This window comes from Pseudophryne corroboree, chromosome 5 (assembly GCF_028390025.1).
Source record: "Pseudophryne corroboree isolate aPseCor3 chromosome 5, aPseCor3.hap2, whole genome shotgun sequence".
NCBI lineage: Eukaryota > Metazoa > Chordata > Amphibia > Anura > Myobatrachidae > Pseudophryne > Pseudophryne corroboree.
The window spans coordinates 377,762,797-377,790,783 of record NC_086448.1 but is presented as its reverse complement, the minus strand read 5'-3'; the positions used below and the strand labels follow the sequence as shown (position 1 = coordinate 377,790,783).

Below are 27,987 nucleotides of genomic sequence, written 5' to 3'. Positions count from 1 at the left end.
ACCCAAATCTAACTCTCTCTGCAACACGATCTCTTTCTCTTCCAGCAACTTCTTGACTCCCACCATTCTCCTTTGCTGGTTCTTTCTATCTCCTCCTTTCTGATTGGTTGATCGTGTTGTCAGTCTTTCCAGAGGGGAAGGAGGAGGGCTTTTCTAAAAGGAACACTCCCTTGCTGTATGCTTCTGGCATACTTCCTGTGTGTGACTTCTGCAGACTGAGGGCATCAATTTAAGAATATAGAACTTGGGCCATAGGGTTAACTCTTTCCTGTTTAACATAAAGGCAAGTCCTAGACATCCCTTTCCCTTGCCTCCTCACACAGTAGCTCTCTGTTGCTGCAGCAGTGCAGCAGCTTCACTGTTGCGGTCACTGCTTTTAGCTGAGACGAAGACAGCTGTGTCTCTCTCAGTCTCAAAAATAGAAAATTTGGCTCATCATGGGGTGCGCCACTGAGTGGCATTATTACTTCTTTCTTTCTGCTGCTGATTCCTCTCCCAGTGCAGTCAAGCATCTGACTAGCCTTCCTCATTGCTTTGTTACATTGCTTAATTGCCTTTAATTTTCAAGTTAAAGAAGCTCCCGCACCAGGTTTTAAATAAATGATATTATATAGGGAATATAAGTAGCATGACAATTTGTGTTGTCAACACAAATGCATATGAGTGGTGCTGCTTGTTGATTTATATATGCATATATAGATTTGAAGAAGAAAAAGTAAATCAACTTTAGGTAGCAGCACTCATTCCCTTACACAAGAAGTTTAATTCTTTTTAATACAACAAATTTTGATACTTTATTAATATGATATAAAATAAGAGAAAGATCTCAATACCCACATGTGATATAGATACCTTAATTATTACCACATGTGATGTATTATATGCCCCATTATTATAAAGGGGTCATGTAAAGTGAAATATAAAATCAAATAGAGACAGAATAACGTGTAAGAAAAAAATACATTTGTGTGAATAAAGATATTTGTTAAACAAAATGCTAGTATGCTGTCTTTATTTTATGAATTAATGAGTACCTGTGATTCAAAGAATTGTTGGGTAATCTTTAAAATAACCACTGACTATTTCTGCCAGTGATGTTTACAAAGGGTTACAAATGTTGCAGTGTTGTGACATTCCTAGTATATTATTGATTCAGTAGATCACAATGCAACACTTGTTGCTAGATAGTGGTGTGATGAGAATGTTAGAACCAACACTGCATATATTCGGATGACAGTTTAACTGTCTTATTATTAATAAATATAAGGCTCTTATTGCCCTGAATAGTACCGATGTATGATCACACGCAGACAGGTTATTTTTAGACACTAGGTATTATAGGTTACCCCTATTAGAATGTATGTTCACTAGCCAGTACCCCTTAATTGATATACTGCTATTTCAGCAATGCACTTGATGAGGCTGTGAATTTATGCAATACTGGCTTACAAATGAGCCTGCCTTAGCATCTTTTTATTGAATTTGTATATAAGGGAGACATAGGATTTAAATATATGTGTTAATACTACCACAAACAATGCTCTGTTAATTACACAGCTTAACCAGACATATATAATGTCACGGGTTAATGATCAAATCCTCATACAAAAAATATTTATTGTCTTCCCAGTGATGTGTGCTCACATTAAATCGAGCATGCTGTTTTTTTCACAAATATATGTATGTAGTTCGTTTGAATCTTTCATGCATCAATATAATAGTTCAAGCACCTGTTGCTGCCTGAATATCAGGCTGATCTTGCCCTAAGCAGCACAGGCACACATACACAATCAGCACTCGAATATATGGTGTTAAACTTTTTACCAATGAGCTTGATCTATTCACACCTCAAATTACTGTCCTTACTGAAGAGAGCCATAATATCTCTCTTGAACATAATATTAACCAGATGGCTAATACTTGGAGAAATCCTCCTGTCTTATATCTATACTCCCAGCATGTGTTTATAATCCTAAATGGTAACCCTTTCTAATTGTCTTAGACATACACAGGATTTTAATACATAATTAATCTTTATACAGACAGCGCACAGCGATGCCGATGCGCATTTCACTTTTACTAAGCTTCGTCAGGGCTATCAGATAGCCCAGATAGTACCCTAATCTGCTCTTGATGGTCGTGACGTCAAGGTTTAAGAAATTTATATAAAAACAAGTTTTCTTAGAGCCATAGGGGTATACTCAATTAGTGTTGGATCCTCTTAGACGGAGAGGATCCAACACTTCACTATTCAATTTGCGAGCATTTCCAACAAGTTTTTGCCCGTTTTCCTCAATGCTGATCCAACTTTTTTTGAATGTCGAATCGGAATTGTCGAAAACGAGCCAAAAACCTATCGGAAACACCCACAAATTCGACAAAAAACGTGGATCTGCGGTTAATCCGCAGATCCACTTGTTTGACAAGTCGGATTTTTCAACAAAGTCAGAAAAACAGCACTGGAATTGAATAGGTTGAATCAACGTGTAAAAGGAGAGCCACGGGCAGGGGAGAGCAGCCGCTGGAGTCAGCGCTACCGCTGACAGAGAGGGCGCCGCCAGCCAGTGTGTAAGAGGAGAGCCGCGGGCAGGGGAGAGCAGCCGCTGGAGTCAGCGCTACCGCTGACAGAGAGGGAGCCGCCAGACAGCGCGGGAGAAGAGACGAGCGCTGCTGCAGCCGCGGTCAGGAGCCGGCTGTGACCCCGGGGAACGCTGTGTGCCTGTGCACCCAGGAGAAGGGGAGAGCCACGTCTGGACCACGAGCAGAATCAGGTACCAGCTCCACCATGTTGTGCCCCCTGTAGTGACCTGGACCCCATTAAAGGCAGCCTCCAGGCAGGACCAATTCATATAGTGCCTTAAACCTTCCTGTTACTTTATGCTGCCCACCTCATGGAGGGACAAGGAGTGCCAGTAACGTACTGGTCATAAAGGAAATAGCGCCTCCAACCCATGTTCCCTTTGTTATGCTCACCAACATCTTGAACTACCACGGGGGTCCCAGTCAGAGACACTGCTCTGAGCTATCGGAGAATCAAAGCTCTGGCACTTTGTGTTCAACCCCGTTTGCCTTACCACAGTTGGAAGGCAGATATACCCTCTCCGTGACTGTACTGTACAGACTCGTGCTCGAACTTCTTAGGGTTTTATGCCGCTCCAGAGGTTCCCTTTTATTTGAGCCCGTAGCGCCAGCTAGTGGCCTATTGATATACTGTTTGAAGGTTCCTGAACTAGCTTTTCTAAATACTAGAGATGAGCGGGTTCGGTTCTCCGAGATCCGAACCCCCCCGAACTTCACCTATTTTACACGGGTCCAAGGCAGCCTCGGATCATCCCGCCTTGTTCAGTTAACCCGAACGTGCCCAAACGTCATCATCCCGCTGTCAGATTCTCGCGAGATTCGTATTCTATATAAAGAGCCGCGTGTCGCCGCCATTTTCACTCGTGCATTGGAGATTGAATGGAGAGGACGTGGCTACGTTCTCTGCCTGAAAAGCTCCATATCTGTGCTCAGTGTGCTGCAAATATCTGTGCTCAGTGTGCTGCAAATATCTGTGCTCAGTGTGCTGCAAATATCTACGTTCTCTGCCTGAAAAGCTCCATATCTGTGCTCAGTGTGCTGCAAATATCTGTGCTCAGTGTGCTTCATTTTGGTGACCAACAGTATATAGTTGCACAGTACAGTAGGCCATTGCTGTATCTTGCAGCTCTGTGTCACTGCAAGTATCCATTCCATATCTGTGCTGCATTATTGTGAGCAGTATATAGTAGGAAAGTGCAGCATTTTGGTGACCAGCAGTATACATATATAGTACAGTACAGTAGGCCATTGCTGTATCTTGCAGCTCTGTGTCACTGCAAGTATCCATTCCATATCTGTGCTGCATTTTTGTGAGCAGTATATATAGTAGTACAGTGCAGCATTTTGGTGACCAACAGTATATAGTTGTACAGTACAGTAGGCCATTGCTGTATCTTGCAGCTCCGTGTCACTTCAAGTATCTATATCTGTGCTGCATTGTTGTGAGCAGTATATAGTAGGATAGTGCAGCATTTTGGTGACCAGCAGTATACATATATAGTACAGTAGCTGTATCTTGCAGCTCTGTGTCACTTCTAGTATCCTGATCAGTGCTCAATATCTGCTGCATTGTTGTGACCAGTATATATACTGTACTGTGCGACATGTGTTATACACCTGGTGATTACTGATTATACATCCTGTAATCTGCACTGAGCGATGTGTGAGATACACCTGGGGATTATACACCCTATATACTGTACTGTGCAATGTGTGTTATACACCCTGTATACTGTACTGAGCAATGTGTGAGATACACCTGGTGATTATACACCCTATATTATTAATATTATTATTATTATTATCCTTTATTTATATGGCACCACAAGGGTTCCGCAGCACCCAATTACAGAGTAGATAAATAATCAAACAGGAAAACAGCAACTTACAGTTGATAAAATAGTGATAATGTGGGCGCTCAAGGGAATTTTAAATACAACAGCTGCTGGTTTTGTAAAAAATCAATATCATTTATTGGTACAAATAAAAATTATCTAAAAAGAGCAAATCAACATATATTGTTCGGTTGCCCTTAATGGCAACTGATAACAAATTAATAAAACATGTTACAATAATAATAAGGTAGTTTAAAAGATATTATTAGTGAACACTGTGTCCTGGGTCCCGGGACTTTAAGTAATGTTAGTGCACTATCCCAGATTTCAATTGTTAATTCTCTTGCATGCATGCATATAACTGTTAGTAGTTAATAGGAATTGAGTGCTGTTACTGGCTCAAATGCACTTTGCAGGTTTAAAGAAGATAAAGGCTACAATGCCTATATATACTTCACCAATTGGTGTGGCTGAATTGGTGGTATGCCAGTCCTGCAACTGTCTCACTCCGTGCGACTGGCCGCACTGCGGCGGTTTCTCTTGGGGCCGTGCCTGATGTGTATGGCACAGTGTCCTGCAGGCTTGTGTTCGGCTACTAGCCGAACACAAGCCTGCAGGACACTGTGCCATACACATCAGGCACGGCCCCAAGAGAAACCGCCGCAGTGCGGCCAGTCGCACGGAGTGAGACAGTTGCAGGACTGGCATACCACCAATTCAGCCACACCAATTGGTGAAGTATATATAGGCATTGTAGCCTTTATCTTCTTTTATCCCGCAAAGTGCATTTGAGCCAGTAACAGCACTCAATTCCTATTAACTACTAACAGTTATATGCATGCATGCAAGAGAATTAACAATTGAAATCTGGGATAGTGCACTAACATTACTTAAAGTCCCGGGACCCAGGACACAGTGTTCACTAATAATATCTTTTAAACTACCTTATTATTATTGTAACATGTTTTATTAATTTGTTATCAGTTGCCATTAAGGGCAACCGAACAATATATGTTGATTTGCTCTTTTTAGATAATTTTTATTTGTACCAATAAATGATATTGATTTTTTACAAAACCAGCAGCTGTTGTATTTAAAATTCCCTTGAGCGCCCACATTATCACTATTTTTTCTTCTTCGCATAGTTAGGTGGATACCCAGGTCCACCATTGTGGGCAGCTAATAGGGTAATTTTTATACCATAGGTATAACACCTATTTAATTAATTAATTATATTCTTTCAACCAGTTTTAGTAATCAGCGCCCACCTTTTGTCTGTGGGATCACACCCACTGACGCTCTTTTTCCACTTACAGTTGATGACAGTATAGGACAAGTACAGGGTAAATAAACATAGTTACATCAGCAGATGACACTGGAATAAGTATCAGGTGGCAGAAGACTGCTGGATGTGGTACAGTTGAAGATTATTAAAGTAAGACAAAGGATAAGCACATGAGGGAAGAGGGCCCTGCTCGTGAGATTTTACAATCTAAAGGGGAGGGGTAGACAGACATGGGTGACACAGATGGGGTACATAGAGAACGTGGAACAGAGGGTTAGGATGAGATTTGGCTGGGTTTGGTGAAGAAGTGGACCCCCAGAAGGCACAAGCCAATACTTCACATTGCAACATTTTACTGGGCTATGCAGGAGAAAATTAAAAATAGGAGAAAAGAAAAAAAAAGAATCTATAACTTCTACCGCTTTCAAAAGGTCAATGGAAGCTGAAATAATGGACAACTACCTAATGGAAGCCAGATACAGTATACCAAACAGTACTTAGCAGAGTTAGGAATGAGTGCTTATGAAATACAGTAACATTTTGTCATAATATTTCAGAAACTGCATGGCTGGTCTCTTGCACTCTTTTGCTCTAATACACCACCTGCTTTAGGATTTATATTAAAAAACATTATGTCTCCATAATCCCAAAAACGTCAGTCTTCTTGGAAAGTGGTTTGTTCCTTTGTAAGGGAAATAGAACAAACGTTCTCAAACAACGGTTTCTCAATTTCTTTTTCCTCTGGGAAGGGATTGTGGATTCACAGGAATATCTGAGCATTTCTGTAATCAGAAAGCAGCAACTTTCTACAAATGTTTACAAATAATTCCAGTGATTTTGTCATTTTCTTCCAGTGATTTGGACCAATAATACCATTGATTAGAACGAATAATTCCAGTGATTTTGTCATTTTCCAGTGATTTGGACCAATAATACCATTGATTAGAACGAATAATTCCAGTGATTTTGTCATTTTCTTCCAGTGATTTGGACCAATAATACCATTGATTAGAACAAATAATTCCAGTGATTTTGTAATTTTCTTCCAGTGATTTGGACCAATAATACCATTGATTAGAATTAATAATTCCAGTGATTTTGTCATTTTCTTCCAGTGATTTGGACCAATAATACCATTGATTAGAACTAATAATTCCAGTGATTTTGTCATTTTCTTCCAGTGATTTGGACCAATAATACCATTGATTAGAACAAATAATTCCAGTGATATTGATGTGTTTGTGTCGCTTAGCTTAGCCATCCAGCGACCACAGTGCACCTCTTTTTCTCTTTTCTTTGCATAATGTGCTGTTTGGGGCCAATTTATTTAAGTGCCATCCTGTCTGACACTGCAGTGCCACTCTTAGATGGGCCAGGTGTTTGTGCCGCCCTCTTGGGTCGCTTTGCTTAGTCATCCAGCGACCTCGGTGCAAATTTTAGGACTAAAAATAGTATTGTGAGGTGTGAGGTGTTCAGAATAGACTGGAAATGAGTGGAAATTGTGGTTATTGAGGTTAATAATACTATAGGATCAAACTTACCCCCAAATTCTATGATTTAAGCTGTTTTTGAGGGGTTTTTGAAAAAAAACACCCGAATCCAAAACACACCCGAAATCAACAAAAAAAAAATTCAGGGAGGTTTTGCCAAAACGCGTCCGAATCCAAAACACGGCTGCGAAACCAAAACCTGAAAAATTTCCGGTGCACATCTCTACTAAATACTTGTTTCAGTATTGATGTATAATCAAAAACATTTATGTTAAGGTTGTGATGTGCCTTTCTGATATGTACTAAGTTTACAAACCAGCCCCACAAGTTACTGCAACGGTAATTACCTTCTTTTGCAATAAACCTTTGTTACCATCTCACACTGTAGTGATCCTTGCGCACGTTGGGGTGTTGTCCGTACTGGGGTATCTCCGTCCTCCTGCCCAGGTTCTATACAGGTGTTCTAAGCAGATTTTTCCGCAGGCGTCGCAACAAGTAAGAATTGGACGACCAGACAGGCCGCAACTGGACAGACGTGAGACTCCAGGTACGCTCTCATATTACATTAGCGCTTCATATGCAGATTCAGAGACTCAGTCGCGCACAGATGTACAAGTGTTTCATTACAGTGTTATATTAATCAGCACAGTCTCCTGCGACTTAGATGCATTTCCTGCAAAAATGATGCCCACCTCTAGCAAAGTCTCATGGGACCTGGGGGGGGGGGGGGGGGGGGGTCATTCAGACTGCATCGCTGCAACGGCAGTGATCGCAGTCTGAATCACTTTGTAGAGTGCGCACTCGCACCCTGTGAGATGTTAACAGCATCACTGGGCTGCGATCACCTCTGCCTGATTGACAGGCAGAGGCGGTCGTGGAGCGGGAGGGATCATGCCAAAATTATTAGAACGCCATTGGTGGGGTGCGGTCTGGACAATGCAGGCATGTCCGGACAATTGTGGGGCAGGACGCAGCAGCTGCATGATGTCACACGCAGCCGCTGCGACCCGGAACACAGCGGGTAGCGGCCTGCCAGCGTGCAGGGGCTGTGCTGGCAGGGAGCTACTCGCCAGGGGCAAAAGCATCACCGCCGTATGATACTTTTGTACCTGTGCGGGAGGATGGGGGGTTAGGACCTGACATGCGGCCCGCACTAGCCCTGTGCTGGGCGTCCACCCCCCCCCCCCCCCCCCGCATGTCAGAGAATCTGATTGTAGATGTGCTATATTTAGCACATCTACGATCAGCTCTGAATCAACCCCCTGATGCGCCAAGAAGGGCTGTTTGATGCAACTGCAACAATTATGTATGAGGACATTTCTGTAGTAATATTATCAATGACAAAAACATTTCAGTAATTTATAAAATTTTGTCTCACATACCCCATATCCAATAAGCAGTTTTGTAAGATATGATCTACCGTTTCCAAGCAAAACATTGCCAGTGTGTTTATATGAATATGGGGCCGATTCAGACCATATCGCTAGGCTGTATTTTCTCACAGCCTGCGATCAGATCAGAACTGCGCAGGCATAAGCACTGCAATGCGCCGGCGCATCAGATGACTACACCGGGCATCGGTGCATAGTGACTGGATGGTGCAAAAAAAGCGATTGCACGGGCGATCGCAAGGTGATTGACAGGAAGAGGACGTTTGTGGGTGGCAACTGACCATTTTGTAGGAGTGTCCGGGAAAATGCAGGAGGGACCCAGCGTTTTGAGGGAAGGTGTGTGATGTCAGCTCCGGCCCGGATCAACACAGCGGCTGAGTAAGTCCTGGTCAGTGCAGAGACTGCACAAACTGATGTTTGTTAGAGATGAGCGGGTTCGGTTCCTCGGAATCCGAACCCGCCCGAACTTCAGTTTTTTTTACACTGGGCCGAGCGACTCGGATCTTCCCGCCTTGCTCGGTTAACCCGAGCGCGCCCGAACGTCATCATCCCGCTGTCGGATTCTCGCGAGACTCGGATTCTATATAAGGAGCCGCGCGTCGCCGCCATTTTCACACGTGCATTGAGATTCATAGGGAGAGGACGTGGCTGGCGTCCTCTCCGTTTATAGAGAAGAGAGTGAGACAGTAGAGAGAGACACAGTAGTAATTTTGGGGAGCATTAGGAGGAGTACTAGTAGTTACTTGCTGAAGTGATAGATAGTGTGACTGTATTATCTGACTTGTGGGGGAGACACTGACAGTGGGGAGCAGTTAGAGTCTGAGAGCAGGACTCAGGAGTACATATAACGTACAGTGCACACTTTTGCTGCCAGAGTGCCACACTGCCATTGTGACCACACTGACCACCAGTATAATATATATTGTGATTGTCTGCTTAGGAGTACTACTTGCAAGTTGCTGATAGTGTGACCAGTGACCTGACCACCAGTTTAATAATCACCACCAGTAAGTTTAATATATATATATATATATATATATATATATATATATATAATTGTGTGTATATATATATATATATATATAATATTGTATACCACCTACCCGTGGTTTTTTTTTTTCTTTCTTCTTTATACATACTACTATAGTAGCTTACTGTAGCAGTCTGCGGTGCTGCTGAGCTGACAGTGTCCAGCAGGTCCGTCATCAGTCATTACATAATAAATATATCTACCTGTCCGGCTGCAGTACTAGTGATATTATATATATATATATATATATTGATTTCATCTCATTATCATCCAGTCTATATTAGCAGCAGACACAGTACGGTAGTCCACAGCTGTAGCTACCTCTGTGTCGGCAGTCGCTGGTCCATCCATAATTGTATACCACCTACCCGTGGTTTGTTTGTTTTTCTTTCTTCTTTATACATACTACTATAGTAGCTTACTGTAGCAGTCTGCGGTGCTGCTGAGCTGACAGTGTCCAGCAGGTCCGTCATCAGTCATTACATAATAAATATATATACCTGTCCGGCTGCAGTACTAGTGATATTATATATATATATATTGATTTCATCTCATTATCATCCAGTCTATATTAGCAGCAGACACAGTACGGTAGTCCACGGCTGTAGCTACCTCTGTGTCGGCAGTCGCTCGTCCATCCATAATTGTATACCACCTACCCGTGGGTTTTTTTTTTCTTTCTTCTTTATACATACTACCATAGTAGCTTACTGTAGCAGTCTGCGGTGCTGCTGAGCTGACAGTGTCCAGCAGGTCCGTCATCAGTCATTACATAATAAATATATCTACCTGTCCGGCTGCAGTACTAGTGATATTATATATATATATATATATATATATATATTGATTTCATCTCATTATCATCCAGTCTATATTAGCAGCAGACACAGTACGGTAGTCCACGGCTGTAGCTACCTCTGTGTCGGCAGTCGCTGGTCCATCCATAATTGTATACCACCTACCCGTGGTTTTTTTTTTCTTTCTTCTTTATACATACTACTATAGTAGCTTACTGTAGCAGTCTGCGGTGCTGCTGAGCTGACAGTGTCCAGCAGGTCCGTCATCAGTCATTACATAATAAATATATCTACCTGTCCGGCTGCAGTACTAGTGTGATATAATATATATTGATTTCATCTCATTATCATCCAGTCTATATTAGCAGCAGACACAGTACGGTAGTCCACGGCTGTAGCTACCTCTGTGTCTTTTAGTTGTGCCTATTAAAATATGGAGAACAAAAATGTTGAGGTTCCAAAATTAGGGAAAGATCAAGATCCACTTCCACCTCGTGCTGAAGCTGCTGCCACTAGTCATGGCCGAGACGATGAAATGCCAGCAACGTCGTCTGCCAAGGCCGATGCCCAATGTCATAGTACAGAGCATGTAAAATCCAAAACACCAAATATCAGTAAAAAAAGGACTCCAAAATCTAAAATAAAATTGTCGGAGGAGAAGCGTAAACTTGCCAATATGCCATTTACCACACGGAGTGGCAAGGAACGGCTGAGGCCCTGGCCTATGTTCATGGCTAGTGGTTCAGCTTCACATGAGGATGGAAGCACTCAGCCTCTCGCTAGAAAACTGAAAAGACTCAAGCTGGCAAAAGCACCGCAAAGAACTGTGCGTTCTTCGAAATCCCAAATCCACAAGGAGAGTCCAATTGTGTCGGTTGCGATGTCTGACCTTCCCAACACTGGACGTGAAGAGCATGCGCCTTCCACCATTTGCACGCCCCCTGCAAGTGCTGGAAGGAGCACCCGCAGTCCAGTTCCTGATAGTCAGATTGAAGATGTCAGTGTTGAAGTACACCAGGATGAGGAGGATATGGGTGTTGCTGGCGCTGGGGAGGAAATTGACAAGGAGGATTCTGATGGTGAGGTGGTTTGTTTAAGTCAGGCACCCGGGGAGACACCTGTTGTCCGTGGGAGGAATAGGGCCGTTGACATGCCTGGTGAAAATACCAAAAAAATCAGCTCTTCGGTGTGGAAGTATTTCACCAGAAATGCGGACAACATTTGTCAAGCCGTGTGTTGCCTTTGTCAAGCTGTAATAAGTAGGGGTAAGGACGTTAACCACCTCGGAACATCCTCCCTTATATGTCACCTGCAGCGCATTCATAATAAGTCAGTGACAAGTTCAAAAACTTTGGGCGACAGCGGAAGCAGTCCACTGACCAGTAAATCCCTTCCTCTTGTAACCAAGCTCACGCAAACCACCCCACCAACTCCCTCAGTGTCAATTTCCTCCTTCCCCAGGAATGCCAATAGTCCTGCAGGCCATGTCACTGGCAATTCTGACGAGTCCTCTCCTGCCTGGGATTCCTCCGATGCATCCTTGCGTGTAACGCCTACTGCTGCTGGCGCTGCTGTTGTTGCTGCTGGGAGTCGATGGTCATCCCAGAGGGGAAGTCGTAAGCCCACTTTTACTACTTCCACCAAGCAATTGACTGTCCAAAAGTCCTTTGCGAGGAAGATGAAATATCACAGCAGTCATCCTGTTGCAAAGCGGATAACTGAGGCCTTGACAACTATGTTGGTGTTAGACGTGCGTCCGGTATCCGCCGTTAGTTCACAGGGAACTAGACAATTTCTTGAGGTAGTGTGCCCCCGTTACCAAATACCATCTAGGTTCCACTTCTCTAGGCAGGCGATACCGAGAATGTACACGGACGTCAGAAAAAGACTCACCAGTGTCCTAAAAAATGCAGTTGTACCCAATGTCCACTTAACCACGGACATGTGGACAAGTGGAGCAGGGCAGGGTCAGGACTATATGACTGTGACAGCCCACTGGGTAGATGTATGGACTCCCGCCGCAAGAACAGCAGCGGCGGCACCAGTAGCAGCATCTCGCAAACGCCAACTCTTTCCTAGGCAGGCTACGCTTTGTATCACCGCTTTCCAGAATACGCACACAGCTGAAAACCTCTTACGGCAACTGAGGAAGATCATCGCGGAATGGCTTACCCCAATTGGACTCTCCTGTGGATTTGTGGCATCGGACAACGCCAGCAATATTGTGTGTGCATTAAATATGGGCAAATTCCAGCACGTCCCATGTTTTGCACATACCTTGAATTTGGTGGTGCAGAATTTTTTAAAAAACGACAGGGGCGTGCAAGAGATGCTGTCGGTGGCCAGAAGAATTGCGGGACACTTTCGGCGTACAGGCACCACGTACAGAAGACTGGAGCACCACCAAAAACGCCTGAACCTGCCCTGCCATCATCTGAAGCAAGAAGTGGTTGAATTCAACCCTCTATATGCTTCAGAGGTTGGAGGAGCAGCAAAAGGCCATTCAAGCCTATACAATTGAGCACGATATAGGAGGTGGAATGTACCTGTCTCAAGCGCAGTGGAGAATGATTTCAACGTTGTGCAAGGTTCTGCAACCTTTTGAACTTGCCACACGTGAAGTCAGTTCAGACACTGCCAGCCTGAGTCAGGTCATTCCCCTCATCAGGCTTTTGCAGAAGAAGCTGGAGGCATTGAAGGAGGAGCTAAAAGGGAGCGATTCCGCTAGGCATGTGGGACTTGTGGATGGAGCCCTTAATTCGCTTAACAAGGATTCACGGGTGGTCAATCTGTTGAAATCAGAGCACTACATTTTGGCCACCGTGCTCGATCCTAGATTTAAAACCTACCTTGGATCTCTCTTTCCGGCAGACACAAGTCTGCTGGGGTTCAAAGACCTGCTGGTGACAAAATTGTCAAGTCAAGCGGAACGCGACCTGTCAACATCTCCTCCTTCACATTCTCCCGCAACTGGGGGTGCGAGGAAAAGGCTCAGAATTCCGAGCCCACCCGCTGGCGGTGATGCAGGGCAGTCTGGAGCGACTGCTGATGCTGACATCTGGTCCGGACTGAAGGACCTGACAACGATTACGGACATGTCGTCTACTGTCACTGCATATGATTCTGTCACCATTGAAAGAATGGTGGAGGATTATATGAGTGACCGCATCCAAGTAGGCACGTCAGACAGTCCGTACTTATACTGGCAGGAAAAAGAGGCAATTTGGAGGCCCTTGCACAAACTGGCTTTATTCTACCTAAGTTGCCCTCCCACAAGTGTGTACTCCGAAAGAGTGTTTAGTGCCGCCGCTCACCTTGTCAGCAATCGGCGTACGAGGTTACTTCCAGAAAATGTGGAGAAGATGATGTTCATTAAAATGAATTATAATCAATTCCTCCGTGGAGACATTGACCAGCAGCAATTGCCTCCACAAAGTACACAGGGAGCTGAGATGGTGGATTCCAGTGGGGACGAATTGATAATCTGTGAGGAGCGGGGATGTACACGGTGATATATCGGAGGATGATGATGAGGTGGACATCTTGCCTCTGTAGAGCCAGTTTGTGCAAGGAGAGATTAATTGCTTCTTTTTCGGTGGGGGTCCAAACCAACCCGTCATTTCAGTCACAGTCGTGTGGCAGACCCTGTCACTGAAATGATGGGTTGGTTAAAGTGTGCATGTCCTGTTTATACAACATAAGGGTGGGTGGGAGGGCCCAAGGACAATTCCATCTTGCACCTCTTTTTTCTTTCATTTTTCTTTGCGTCATGTGCTGTTTGGGGAGTGTTTTTTGGAAGTGCCATCCTGCGTGACACTGCAGTGCCACTCCTAGATGGGCCAGGTGTTTGTGTCGGCCACTAGGGTCGCTTATCTTACTCACACAGCTACCTCATTGCGCCTCTTTTTTTCTTCTTTGCGTCATGTGCTGTTTGTGGAGTGTTTTTTGGAAGGGCCATCCTGCGTGACACTGCAGTGCCACTCCTAGATGGGCCAGGTGTTTGTGTCGGCCACTAGGGTCGCTTAGCTTACTCACACAGCTACCTCATTGCGCCTCTTTTTTTCTTTGCGTCATGTGCTGTTTGGGGAGTGTTTTTTGGAAGGGCCATCCTGCGTGACACTGCAGTGCCACTCCTAGATGGGCCAGGTGTTTGTGTCGGCCACTAGGGTCGCTTAGCTTAGTCATCCAGCGACCTTGGTGCAAATTTTAGGACTAAAAATAATATTGTGAGGTGTGAGGTATTCAGAATAGACTGAAAATGAGTGGAAATTATGGTTTTTGAGGTTAATAATACTTTGGGATCAAAATGACCCCCAAATTCTATGATTTAAGCTGCTTTTTAGGGTTTTTTGAAAAAAACACCCGAATCCAAAACACACCCGAATCCGACAAAAAAAATTCGGTGAGGTTTTGCCAAAACGCGGTCGAACCCAAAACACGGCCGCGGAACCGAACCCAAAACCAAAACACAAAACCCGAAAAATTTCAAGTGCACATCTCTAATGTTTGTGCAGGTCTCCAACATAAGCGAACACACACCTGCACAAAAGTAATACCCTCTCCCTGTAGGCTGCGACTACCTGATTACAGGGATGCAAAAAACTCACCCTAGCAATCAGATCTGAATTACCCCCTATGTCAACTGCATTATTTCATTAAAAACACAACACTAGGGCCCTCATTCCGAGTCGTTCGCTCGGTAATTTTCTTCGCATCGCAGTGAAATTCCGCTTAGTACGCATGCGCAATATTCGCACTGCGACTGCGCCAAGTAATTTTACAATGAAGATAGTATTTTTACTCACGGCTTTTTCTTCGCTCTGGCGAACGTAGTGTGATTGACAGGAAATGGGTGTTACTGGGCGGAAACACAGCGTTTTCGGGGCGTGTGGATAAAAACGCTACCGTTTCCAGAAAAAACGCAGGAGTGGCCGGAGAAACGGGGGAGTGTCTGGGCGAACGCTGGGTGTGTTTATGACGTCAAACCAGGAACGACAAGCACTGAACTGAACGCAGATGCCGAGTAAGTCTGAAGCTACTCTGAAACTGCTAAGTAGTTTGTAATCGCAATATTGCGAATACATCGGTCGCAATTTTAAGAAGCTAAGATACACTCCCAGTAGGCGTAGGCTTAGCGTGAGCAACTCTGCTAAATTCGCCTTGCGAGCGATCAACTCGGAATGAGGGCCTATATTAGTATATATTGGGGGTAATTCCAAGTTGATCGCACAGGACATTTTTTAGCAGTTGGGCAAAACCATGGCCCTCATTCCGAGTTGATCGGTCGCAAGGCGAATTTAGCAGAGTTACACACGCTAAGCCGCCGCCTACTGGGAGTGTATCTTAGCATCTTAAAATTGCGACCGATGTATTCGCAATATTGCGATCACAAACTACTTAGCAGTTTTAGAGTAGCTCCACACTTACTCTGCCTGTGCGATCAGTTCAGTGCTTGTCGTTCCTGGTTTGACGTCACAAACACACCCAGCGTTCGCCCAACCACTCCCCCGTTTCTCCGGCCACTCCTGCGTTTTTTCCGGAAACGGTAGCGTTTTCAGCCACACGCCCATAAAACGCCGTGTTTCCGCCCAGTAACACCCATTTCCTGTCAATCACATTATGATCGCCGGAGCGATGAAAAAGCCGTGAGTAAAAATACTATCTTCATAGCAAAGATACTTGGCGCAGTCGCAGTGCGAATATTGCGCATGCGCACTAAGCGGAATTTCACTGCGATGCGATGAAAAATACAGAGCGAACGACTCGGAATGAGGGCCCATGTGCACTGCAGGGGAGGCAGATATAACATGTGCAGAGAGAGTTAGATTTGGGTGGGTTATTTTGTTTCTGTGCAGGGTAAATACTGTCTGCTTTATTTTTACACTGCAATTTAGATTGCAGATTGAACACACCCCACCCAAATCTATCTCTCTGCACATGTTACATCTGCCTCCCCTGCAGTGCACATGGTTTTGCCCAATTGCTAACAAACTTGAAGCTGCAATCAACTCAGAATTACCCCTCTTATGCAACACCACAGTTGTAGATATAATAATTTTGTGTAGAAAATAATTATGATTTTGTACTAAACTACACTTGATATTTTGACAAAAATATCATGGCAAAATCTACCAATAAAAAACAAAACCTCTTGTATTCCCTTGTCAAATTGTTACTTTCCCAATCACAGAGAATCATAATCTTCTGAAAATCCCATATTAATCTGAACATGAAATCAATTAATGTCATGGTTAAAATGCTAGGTAAGTGAGATAAACCGTCAGATTTAAGTCTAGTAAAAGCAGAAATAATCAAGACTCTGAGTTTAATGTAATAAAGATTAGAATTAAGCATAAAGCGCTAAAGCCAGCATCAATTTATTAGAATTGTAGGCCAGAGCTAGATTAAGGCTTTGGGGGGCCCAGGGCACTTAACACTGGGGGGCCCGAAAGACCAACATTTTTGGATACAGGGATCGGATCATAGTGCGCAAGCCTCCAGTGTGCACATGAACTGGGGTGTGGCCACAAGTCACGTGCCCATTTCACTTAACGCTAGTGGCAGGCAGACTGCTTTCCCAGCACCCCCCAGCCCTACGCGCACAGCAGCTGGGAACATTCCCTCCCTGCCTTGCTCCTGGTGGGAGAATACCCAATAAACAGGACTCTCCCTTCAAACCATGATGGTTGGGGGATATACATATACACATACATATATAATGTCACTCACATATGGGCTATTTCCATCATCGCTTGGGGAGTGATAAAATGCAGAGTGAAGGTGCATACACACGGAGCGATATAACTGAGCGATTTTGACTATATAGTCAAAATCGCTCAGAAAGTTAGTGCAGATCGCTCCGTGTGTACACAGCCAGCGATAGCGATGCGCGTCCCCGCTAGGTCGCTATCGCTGGGAAAAATAGTCAGTGCAGGCAAGTCAATTTTGGCTATGTCGCTGCAAAAGTTAGTCAAAATCGCTAACACTTTAAGAGGCCAGCGATTTTTCCCAGCGATAGCGATGTGCAGGCGGCGGTGGTGCGGCGGTGCGGGCGGCGGCGGGTTGCGGTGGCGGTGTGGGCGACGGCGGGTTGCGGCGGCGGTGGGTTGCGGTGGCGGTGTGGGCGGCGGCGGTGCGGGCGGCGGCGGGTTGCGGCAGCGGTGCGGGCGGGGGAAATTTACCTTTCTATTGCAGAGTTTGGCAGCGGAGCGGTACCAGTTTCAAAAATGGCGCCTCAGCGTCATTTTTGAAATTCAAGATGGCCGCCACGAGCCAATCACGGCTCGCCGCGTCATCGCCCCGCCCCCTCCCGCTGACTTATATAAGTCAGCGCGAGGCAGCGGCTGTCAGTCCGACGGCGGAGGAGGAGCGGAGAAGAGCTCCTGAAGACGCCGTGGAAGTCCTGGATGGGCGGCGGCTATGCAAAAGAGCTTAGCAGCCGCCACCCACCAGGTGAAGATGCTGGAAGTCCTGGGAAGGCGGCGGCCATGCAAAAGAGCTTAAAGGCCGCCGCCTCCCAGGTGAAGACGTCGTGGAAGTCCTGGATGGGCGGCGGCTATGCAAAAGAGCTTAGCAGCCGCCGCCCACCAGGTGAAGACGCCGGAGCAAGACCCCAGAAGCCCTGGGGAGGTGGCGCCCCCCCAGGTGAAGACGCCGGAAGCCCTGGGAAGGCGGCGGCCATGCAAAAGAGCTTAAAGGCCGCCGCCCCCAGGTGAAGACCCAGTTTAATAAAGGATTTTTAAAAGAATGTGTTGTGGTTTTTTTTTTATATTTTCTTTACAGGTGGACTACAGGTGCCAGCGCGCCCTTTATGTCCGGGCATGCTGGCACTTGTGGTTCTCCAAGTGCCAACATGCTGGGGCAGGCTTGCTGGGACCTGTAGGCCTCCTGTAAAGAACAATATTACTATTGAAAGGCTATCAGCCTCCCATCCACCGGGCCACGGATGGGGGGGACAGCCTCGGGCTTCACCCCTGGCCCTTGGGTGGCTGGAGGGGGGGACTCCTTGATTTAAGGGGTCCTCACTCCTCCAGTGTACCCCGGCCAGGGGTGACTAGTTGGGGGGGTAATGGCACGGCCGCAGGGACCAATATAAAAGTGTCCCCCGGCTGTGGCATTATCTCCCTGGCTAGTGGAGCCTGGTGCTGGTTTGGAAAATACGGGGGACCCCTATGTCTTTTGTCCCCCGTATTTTTTAAACCAGGACCGGACGCAGAGCCCGGTGCTGGTTGTCTAAATATGGGGGAACCCTACTCATTTTTTCCTCTGTATTTTAACAACCAGGACTGGCTCAAAGAGCCCGAGGCTGGTTTTACATAGGAGGGGGGACCCCACGCAAATTTTTTTTTTAACTTTCAGCTATTTAAATACCAGCCACCCTGTAAAATCGTCCTATATATGACACTCATCCCCTTATTTAAATGAGATAGTCAAAATCTCCCATAGCCAAAATCTCCCATAGCCAAAATCTCTTGCATAGTTAGACAAAATCTCTGGTAAAGTTAGTCAAAATCTCCTACTGCCAGTTCAAGGGAAAAGTTAGTCAAAATCTCTCATAGCCAAAATCTCTCCGTGTGTATGCACCTTGAGAAAGATCCAGCCAATCAGGTCCTAACTGCCATGTCACGGGCTGTGTTTGACAAATGGCAGTTAGGAGCTGAGTGGCTGGTACTTTTTCACTCTGTATTTTATTACTTTCCTAGCGATGATGCATCTGGCCCACAGTCACATACTTATACACATACATACATATGGGCCCTCATTCCGAGTTGTTCGCTCGGTAAAAATCTTCGCATCGCAGTGATTTTCCGCTTAATGCGCATGCGCAATGTTCGCACTGCGACTGCGCCAAGTAAATTTGCTATGCACTTAGGAATTTTACTCACGGCTTTTTCATCGGTCTGGCGATCGTAATGTGATTGACAGGAAATGGGTGTTACTGGGCGGAAACAGGCCGTTTTATGGGCGTGTGGGAAAAAACGCTACCGTTTCCGGAAAAAACGCAGGAGTGGCTGGAGAAACGGAGGAGTGTCTGGGCGAACGCTGGGTGTGTTTGTGACGTCAAACCAGGAACGACAAGCAGTGAAATGATCGCAGATGCCGAGTAAGTCTGAAGCTACTCAGAAACTGCTACGAGGTGTGTAATCGCAATATTGCGAATACATCGTTCGCAATTTTAAGATGCTAAGATTCACTCCCAGTAGGCGGCGGCTTAGCATGAGCAACTCTGCTAAAATCGCCTTGCGAGCGAACAACTCGGAATGACCTCCATGGTGCGTAATTCAGATGTGCTTTGAGTTGCTATTACTGCTGCTTCCTGTTATATAACGCTGCAGTGATAGCGCTGTATGGTGATGCAGCAGTAGGCGTCTATTACAAGCAGACCCTTCCTGCTGCAGTAGTGATCCGAGCTGCATCCTAGGACGCACCATTGGATCACTCAGTCACCATCGGGCGGCTTATGGCACCTATGGTGCAGTACAAACTGCCCGTCACAGAGGCCAGGAAATCTCTGTCCTACGATGGAGATCCCGGACCTCTACCAACCCCCTAGATGACAGCAACATCGCTCCGTATTCGCAAATGGAAACGTTGCCTCCCTCTCCCCACACCCAAAACAGCAGCAGACTATCAATCAGTGACAGCAACACAGCTCCATTTTCACAAATGGAAGCGTTGCCTCCCTCTTCCCACACCCAAAATAGCAGCAGACTATCAATCAGTGACATGCAGCTGTCCTGCTTCTGAAGTCGTAGGATCCATTTGCCCACATGCAGAACAGGTCCTGCACATGCGCAAAGTGCCAAACATAGGGGCAGATGTATTAAGCCTGGAGAATAAAGCAGTGAGAAGTGCACCAGCCAATCAGCTCCAATATGTAAATTGACAGGAGCTGGCTGGCTGGTGCATTATCACCTTGCACTTATCACCGCTTTATCTCTTCTCCAGTCTTAATACATCCATTGGTACTTTTCACGTGATAGTGCAGGTCCAACCGCATCCGTATGACCCCTACTGTCACACACATATAAACATACATATGTACAGTCACACACACACATAAGTCACATACAGTACATACATACAGTATGGTGGATTTCAAACATAATTTGCACTGACAGCCAGCCAGGAGTGCAAGCTGAAATGTGCAAAAAGTGACCCGTTTGGGTGCACAAACAGCACTTTTCGGGATCGCGTCCATTAGTTTAGTCGGTTTTAGTGCTTTATGCAGCTAAACTCTACAGTAATGGGCACGATCAGCACGATAAAGGGGATCAAATGAATATCGCCCCTGCAATCTCCTGTCACTTTAGATACGAAAACAGGGAGCGGAGGGGGAGGGTGTCAACCCCAAAAACAGGAATTCTAATTTTTATTCACTTCATCAGTAGTAAAAAAAGAGTAGCATCAAAGTTTTGGTCCTGGAACTGGACCTTGAAGAAGGTCCAAATCCATGACCGAAACATTGATGCAATTTTTTTTCTCTTACGTCCTAGAGGATGCTGGGGACTCCGTAAGGACCATGGGATATAGACGGGCTCCACAGGAGACATGGGCACTATAAAGAACTTTAGAATGGGTGTGCACTGGCTCCTCCCTCTATGCCCCTCCTCCAGACCTCAGTTAGATCCTGTGCCCAGAGGAGACTGGGTGCATTACAAGGGAGCTCTACTGAGTTTCTCTGAAAAAAGAATTTTGTTAGGTTTTTTTTTTCAGGGAGCACTGCTGGCAACAGGCTCCCTGCATCGTGGGACTGAGGGGAGAGAAGCAGACCTACTTAACTGATAGGCTCTGCTTCTTAGGCTACTGGACACCATTAGCTCCAGAGGGTCGGAACGCAGGTCTCACCCTCGCCGTTCATCCTGGAGCCGCGCCGCCGTCCTCCTCACAGAGCCGGAAGATAGAAGCCGGGTGAGCATGAGAAGAAAGAAGACTTCAAAGGCGGCAGAAGACTTCAGTTCTTCAGTGAGGTAACGCGCAGCAGTAACGCTGCACGCCATTGCTCCCACACACACACACACACACACACAACAGCGGGCACTGTAAGGGTGCAGGGCGCAGGGGGGTGCCCTGGGCAGCAATTAATAGCCTCAAGGGTACTGGCAGATGTGTATATATACTGCGGAGGCAGAATATTATTAACCCCCGCCAGTTTTTGGATTATTTGAGCGGGACCAAAGCCCGCCGCTGAGGGGGTGGGGCTTGATCCTCCAGCACTAACCAGCGCCATTTTCTCCACAGCACATGCAGAGAAGCTGGCTCCCCGGACTCTCCCCTGCTGAACACGGTCTCAGAGGGCAAAAAAGAGGGGGGGGGGGGGCACATGTAATTGGCGCAGTGAGTGTTATTATATATATTTATATATATATATATATATATATATATATATATATATATATAAAAGCGTTGTCCTACTGGGATTTCATTCCAGGGTCTGGTGGCGCTGGGTGTGTGCTGGCATACTCTCTCTCTGTCTCTCCAAAGGGCCTTATTGGGGAACTGTCTCCATATTGTTAATTCCCTGAATGTGTGGGGTGTCAGTACGTGTGTGTCAGCATGTCTGAAGCGGAAGGCTCTTCTAGGGAGGAGGTGGAGTAGATGATTGTGGTGTCTCCGTCGGCAACGCCGACACCTGACTGGTTGGATATGTTGAATGTTTTAAATGCAAATGTGTCTTTATTACATAAGAGATTGGACAAAGCAGAGTCCAGGGATAAAGCAGGGAGTCAATCCATGGCTTTAACTGTGTCACAGGGCCCTTCAGGGTCTCAGAAACGCCCACTGTCCCAAGTAGCAGACACTGATACCGACACGGATTCTGACTCCAGTGTCGACTACGATGATGCGAGGTTACACCCAAGGGTGGCCAAAAGTATTCATTATATGATTATTGCAATAAAAGATGTTTTGCATATTACAGATGACCCCTCATTAAAGACGCAGTCCTATATATGAGAGATGCTCAGAGAGACGTTGGCCTGCTAGGTTCGAGAGCCAACGCCATGGCGATTTCTGCTAGGTGAGCCCTGTGGACCCGCCAGTGGATGGGAGATGCCGACTCAAAGAGGCATATGGAGGTTTTGCCTTACAAGGGTGAGGACTTATTTGGGGAAGGTCTTACGGACCTGGTTTCCACAGCTACTGCAGGTAAATCTACTTTTTTACCTTATGTTTCCTCACAGCAAGAGTAAACGCCACAATATCAGATGCAGTCCTTTCGGTCGCATAAGTCCAGAAGAGGTCGGGGCTCTTCCTTCCTCGCCGGAGGCAAGGGTAGAGGGAAAAAACTGCCCGCTACGGCTAGTTCCCAGGAGCAGAAGTCCTCCCCGGCTTCTACTAAATCCACCGCGTGACGCTGGGGCTCCACTAAGGGAGTCTGACCCGGTGGGGGCACGTCTTCGACTCTTCAGCCACATCTGGGTTCAATCAGAAGTGGATCCCTGGGCAATGGAAATTGTATCCCAGGGTTACAAGCTGGAATTCGAAGACGTGCCTCCTCGCCGGTTTTTCAAATCGGCCTTACCAGCTTCTCCCCCAGAAAGGGAGATAGTTTTAGCGGCAATTCAAAAACTGTGTCATCAACAAGTGGTTGTCAAGGTTTCCCTACTTCAACAAGGGAAGGGGTACTATTCAACCCTGTTCGTGGTCCCGAAACCAGATGGCTCGGTCAGACCCATTCTGAATTTAAAATCTCTAAACCTGTACTTGAAAAGGTTCAAGTTCAAGATGGAATCGCTCAGGGCGGTTATCGCCAGCCTGGAAGGGGGGATTTTATGTTGTCACTAGACATAAAGGATGCATACCTTCATGTCCCCATATATCCTCATCAGGCGTACCTGAGATTCGCTGTACAGGACTGTCATTACCAGTTTCAGACATTGCCATTTGGGCTTTCCACGGCCCCGAGGATTTTCACCAAGGTAATGGCGGAAATGATGGTACTCCTGCGCAGGCAGGGAGTCACAATTATCCCGTACTAAGACGGTCTCCTGATAAAAGCGAGATCGAGAGAACAGTTGCTGTAAAGCATGTCGCTCTCCCTAAGAGTACTGCAGCAACACGGCTGGATTCTAAATCTACCAAATTCACAGTTGATTCCAACGACCCGGTTGACCTTCTTGGGCATGATTCTGGACACGGAGCAAAGGAGGGTTTTTCTCCCGATGGAAAAAGCCCAGGAACTCCAGAACTTGGTCAGAGACCTGTTGAAATCAAAAAGTATGTCGGTCCATTAATGCACTCGAGTGCTGGGAAAAATGGTGATGTCCTACGAGGCCATTCCCTTCGGCAGGTTTCATGCGAGGACTTTTCAGTGGGACCTTCTGGACAAGTGGTCCGGGTCCCATCTACACATTCATTGAAAAATCAGCCTGTCCCCCAGGGCCAGGGTGTCTCTCCTGTGGTGGCTGCAGAGTGCTCATCTTCTAGAGGGTAGCAGGTTCGGCGTTCAGGACTGGGTTCTGGTGTCCACGGACGCGTGCCTCCGAGGATGGGGAGCAGTCACACAAGGAAGAAACTTCCAGGGACTATGGTCAAGCCAGGAGGCTTGTCTACACATCAACGTACTGGAATTGAGGGCAATATACAACTGCCTGCGTCAGGCGGAGAATCTTCTTCGCGACCTACTAGTTCTGATTCAATCAGACAACGTCACAGCCGTGGCTCATGTAAACCGCCAAGGCGGGACAAGGAGCAGAGTGGCAATGGCGGAAGCCACCAGGATTCTTCGCTGGGCGGAAAATCACGTAAGCGCTCTGTCAGTAGTCTTCATTCCGGGAGTGGACAACTGGGAAGCCGACTTCCTCAGCAGACATGATCTCCATCCAGGAGAGTGGGGACTTCATCAAGAAGTTTTTGCAGAGATAACAAGTCTTTAGGGACTTCCTCAAATAGACATGATGGCATCACGCCTCAACAAGAAGCTTCGGAGGTATTGTGCCAGGTCAAGGGACCCTCAGGCAGTATCGGTGGATGCCCTGGTGACACCGTGGGTGTTTCAGTCGGTCTATGTGTTCCCTCCTCTTCCACTCATCTCAAAGATATTGAGAAACATAAGACGAAAAAGAGTGCAGACAATACTCATTGTTCCAGATTGGCCTCGAAGGGCCTGGTATTCAGATCTTCAGGAAATGCTCACAGAAGATCCGTGGCCTCTTCCTCTCTGAGAGGACCTGTTGCAACAGGGGCCCTGCGTGTTCCAAGACTTACCGCGGTTACGTTTGACGGCATGGCGGTTGAACACCGAATCCTAGCTGGGAAAGGCATTCCGGATGAAGTAATCCCTACTCTGATAAAGGCTAGGAAGGAGGTGACGGCGAAACATTATCACCGCATCTGGAGAAAGTTGTATCTTGGTGTGAATCCAAGAATGTTCCTATGGAAGATTTCCATCTGGGCCGTTTTCTCCATTTTCTACAGACAGTAGTGAATATGGGACTAAAATTAGGCTCCATTAAGGTACAGATTTCGGCCCTGTCAATTTTCTTTTAGAAAGAATTGGCTTCTCTCCCAGAAGTACAGACTTTTGTAAAGGGAGTGCTGCATATACAGCCTCCTTTTGTGCCTCCAGTGGCACCATGGGACCTTAACGTGGTGTTACAGTTCCTAAAATCACACTGGTATGAACCTCTTCAAATGGTTGAGATGAAATTTCTCACTTGGAAGTGGTCATGTTGTTGGCCTTGGCATCTGCAAGGCGGGTATCCGAATTGGCGGCTTTGTCTCACAAAAGCCCCTATCTGATTTTCCATGTGGATAGAGCTGAATTAAGGACTCGTCCTCAATTTTTGCCTAAGGTAGTTTAATCGTTTCATATGAACCAACCTATTGTGGTACCTGTGGCTACGAATGACTTGGAGGAGTCCAAGCCCCTGGATGTAGTCAGGGCCTTAAAAATTTATGTAGCCAGAATGGCTCGGGTTAGGAAAACAGAGGCACTGTTTGTCCTGCATGCAGCCAACAAGGTTGGCGCTCCTGCTTCTAAGCAGACTATTGCTCGCTGGGTCTGTAACACGATTCAGCAGGCTCATTCTATGGCTGGATTGCCGTTACCAAATTCGGTAAAGGCCCATTCCACTAGGAAGGTGGGCTCTTCTTGAGCGGCTGCCCGAAGCGTCTCGGCATTACAGCTTTGCCGAGCGGCGACTTGGTCGGGTTCAAACACTTTTGCTAAATTCTATAAGTTTGATACCTTGGCTGAGGAGGACCTAATGTTTGCTCAATCGGTGCTGCAGAGTCATCCGCACTCTTCCACCCAGTCTGGAGCTTTGGTATAATCCCCATGGTCCTTACGGAGTCCCCAGCATCCTCTAGGACGTAAGAGAAAGTAAGATTTTAAACCTACCAGTAAATCTTTTTCTCCTAGTCCGTAGAGGATGCTGGGCGCCCGTCCCAGTGCGGACTAAATTCTGCAAGACTGTATATAGTTATTGCTTACATAAGGGTTATGTTACAGTTTTGATCAGTCTCTGGCTGATGCGGTTTTGTTTCATACTGTTAACTGGTTCGTATATTCCAAGTTATACGGTGTGGATGGTGTGGGCTGGTATGAATCTTGCCCTTGGATTAACAAAAATCCTTTCCTTGAACTGTCCGTCTCCTCTGGGCACAGTTTCTCTAACTGAGGTCTGGAGGAGGGGCATAGAGGGAGGAGCCAGTGCACACCCATTCTAAAGTTCTTTATAGTGCCCATGTCTCCTGCGGAGCCAGTCTATACCCCATGGTCCTTACGGAGTCTCCAGCATCCTCTACGGACTAGGAGAAAAAGATTTACCGGTAGGTTTAAAATCTTATTTTTACTACTGGTGAGACTGGTGAGAGCACCCTTGGTTTTCATTTTACAATTATACATACATATGTGCAGTTAGACGCACACATGCATACAATCACACACATACATATATATATATATATATATATATATATATAATGTCACACAGTCATAAACATATAAACAGTAACACACATATACATATAGTGCCCCCTTCTCCCTCATACAATCACATATATATATATATATATATATATACACATACATACATACATACATACATACATACATAATGTCACACACAGGCATAAACATACATACAGTAACACATATACATATAGTGCCCCCTTCTCCCTTTTATATATAGACATATAGTGTCCCCCTTACACATATACATAGTGTACCACTTCACTGTTATACATATAATGTCCCCCCTCCTCTTCTTACACATATACTGTACATATATTTTACCCCCCCTCCTCCCACTTACACACATACCCATAGTGGTACCCCTCCCTCTTACACATATACATACAGTGTCCCCTCTTCTCCTTCTTACACATATAGTGTCCCCTCTCCACCCCCTTACCTCCCTCCACCATCACTGGGTGGGCACACTGTGTGTGTGTGTGTGTGTGTGTGTGTGTGTGTGTGTGTGTGTGTGTGTGTGTGTGTGTATCTGTTCCTGTTCTGCCTCCTCTCCCCCTCTCCCATGCTGCTAGCAGCACTGAATGCACAATGCAGTGAAGCCTTGCCTGCATGATTGGATTCCACCCCCTTCTCCAATTTCATTTTCTACAGCTGAAACCAATGCTGGGGGGCTACCTGAGCAAGGGGGGCCTGGGGTAATGTGCCCTTAATCCAGTACTGTTTTATGCCCTTGGCAAAGCATTGCACTGGGGTCCTACACAGTCATACATGGGAAACAAAAAAATCATAATGTTCCCTTCCTGCAGTCCCATGCCATCTCTCATACAGTGAATGGCTGTTAGCACTCTGATTGGAGGATTGGATAGCTTCAGCCATCCACCAATCAGCATGTTGACAGCCATTCACTGTTTAGTTGCAGACTGGGAGGCAAATAAAGAATGCTGCCTGGCCGCTCTGATTGTGTCACCACCACCCACCACTGTTCGAAGGTCCCAAGAATTGTGGGGCCCTAGGCAGCTGCCCAGTGTGCCTATACGTCAAGATGGTCCTAGCTAAAGCCAGATTTAAGAAACCAGTATTTAGAATATTTAATGTGCGATGTCATTACAAAGTAATAATATTTGGTTTGGACATACCTGACGTAGTATAACGACTGAATACATCTTTACTAATTGGCAGTTTTAACCAGTTCCCTAAGTGTATAATTGGAGAAGGTGTATATGGCAGATCCACAAGGTTAGCACCATCATGCGTGACCATATCTTCATCTGAATAACCATCTACAGAGTATAAGTCACCTTAAAAAAACAGAAATGTGTATTTTATTTGACAAAATATACCATTGCTAACCATAAAGAAATGTAAAGATATAGAACTTACCCTCTGTCCTTGTTCCAGAGCCTCCAAAGCCTTCCTCAATATTACCATAGAAATGTGAGTAAAAATCTGTGAAAATTAAGAACATTAGGTCTAATTCAGCTGGAGGCGCAAATGTGCAAAAATCACTATGAAATCAATTTCTGCACACAAGAGCATTTGTGCGTACGCTCATGTGGAAGGTCTTAAACTGCGTTCTCTTCAAGAGTGCCACGTTTTATGGGCACTGACAATTCATTTTAGGGATGCGGCTAGGACAATGGAGGCATGTCTGGGCCATTGA

At 45.9% G+C, this 27,987-nt stretch overlaps 1 protein-coding gene across 2 annotated transcripts in view; it reads right to left on the bottom strand.

Annotated features, from left to right (window-relative positions):
- PKD1L1 (polycystin 1 like 1, transient receptor potential channel interacting) overlaps positions 1-27,987 on the bottom strand; it is a 608,224-nt gene that overhangs the window by 425,523 nt on the left and 154,714 nt on the right. For both annotated transcript variants that reach the window (XM_063922691.1, XM_063922693.1), the window contains exons 15-16: positions 27,708-27,773; positions 27,464-27,625 (exon numbers count right to left, since the gene is read on the bottom strand). In XM_063922691.1, coding sequence (XP_063778761.1) covers positions 27,464-27,625; positions 27,708-27,773 — 228 coding nt within the window. The remainder of the gene's footprint in view (positions 1-27,463; positions 27,626-27,707; positions 27,774-27,987) is intronic.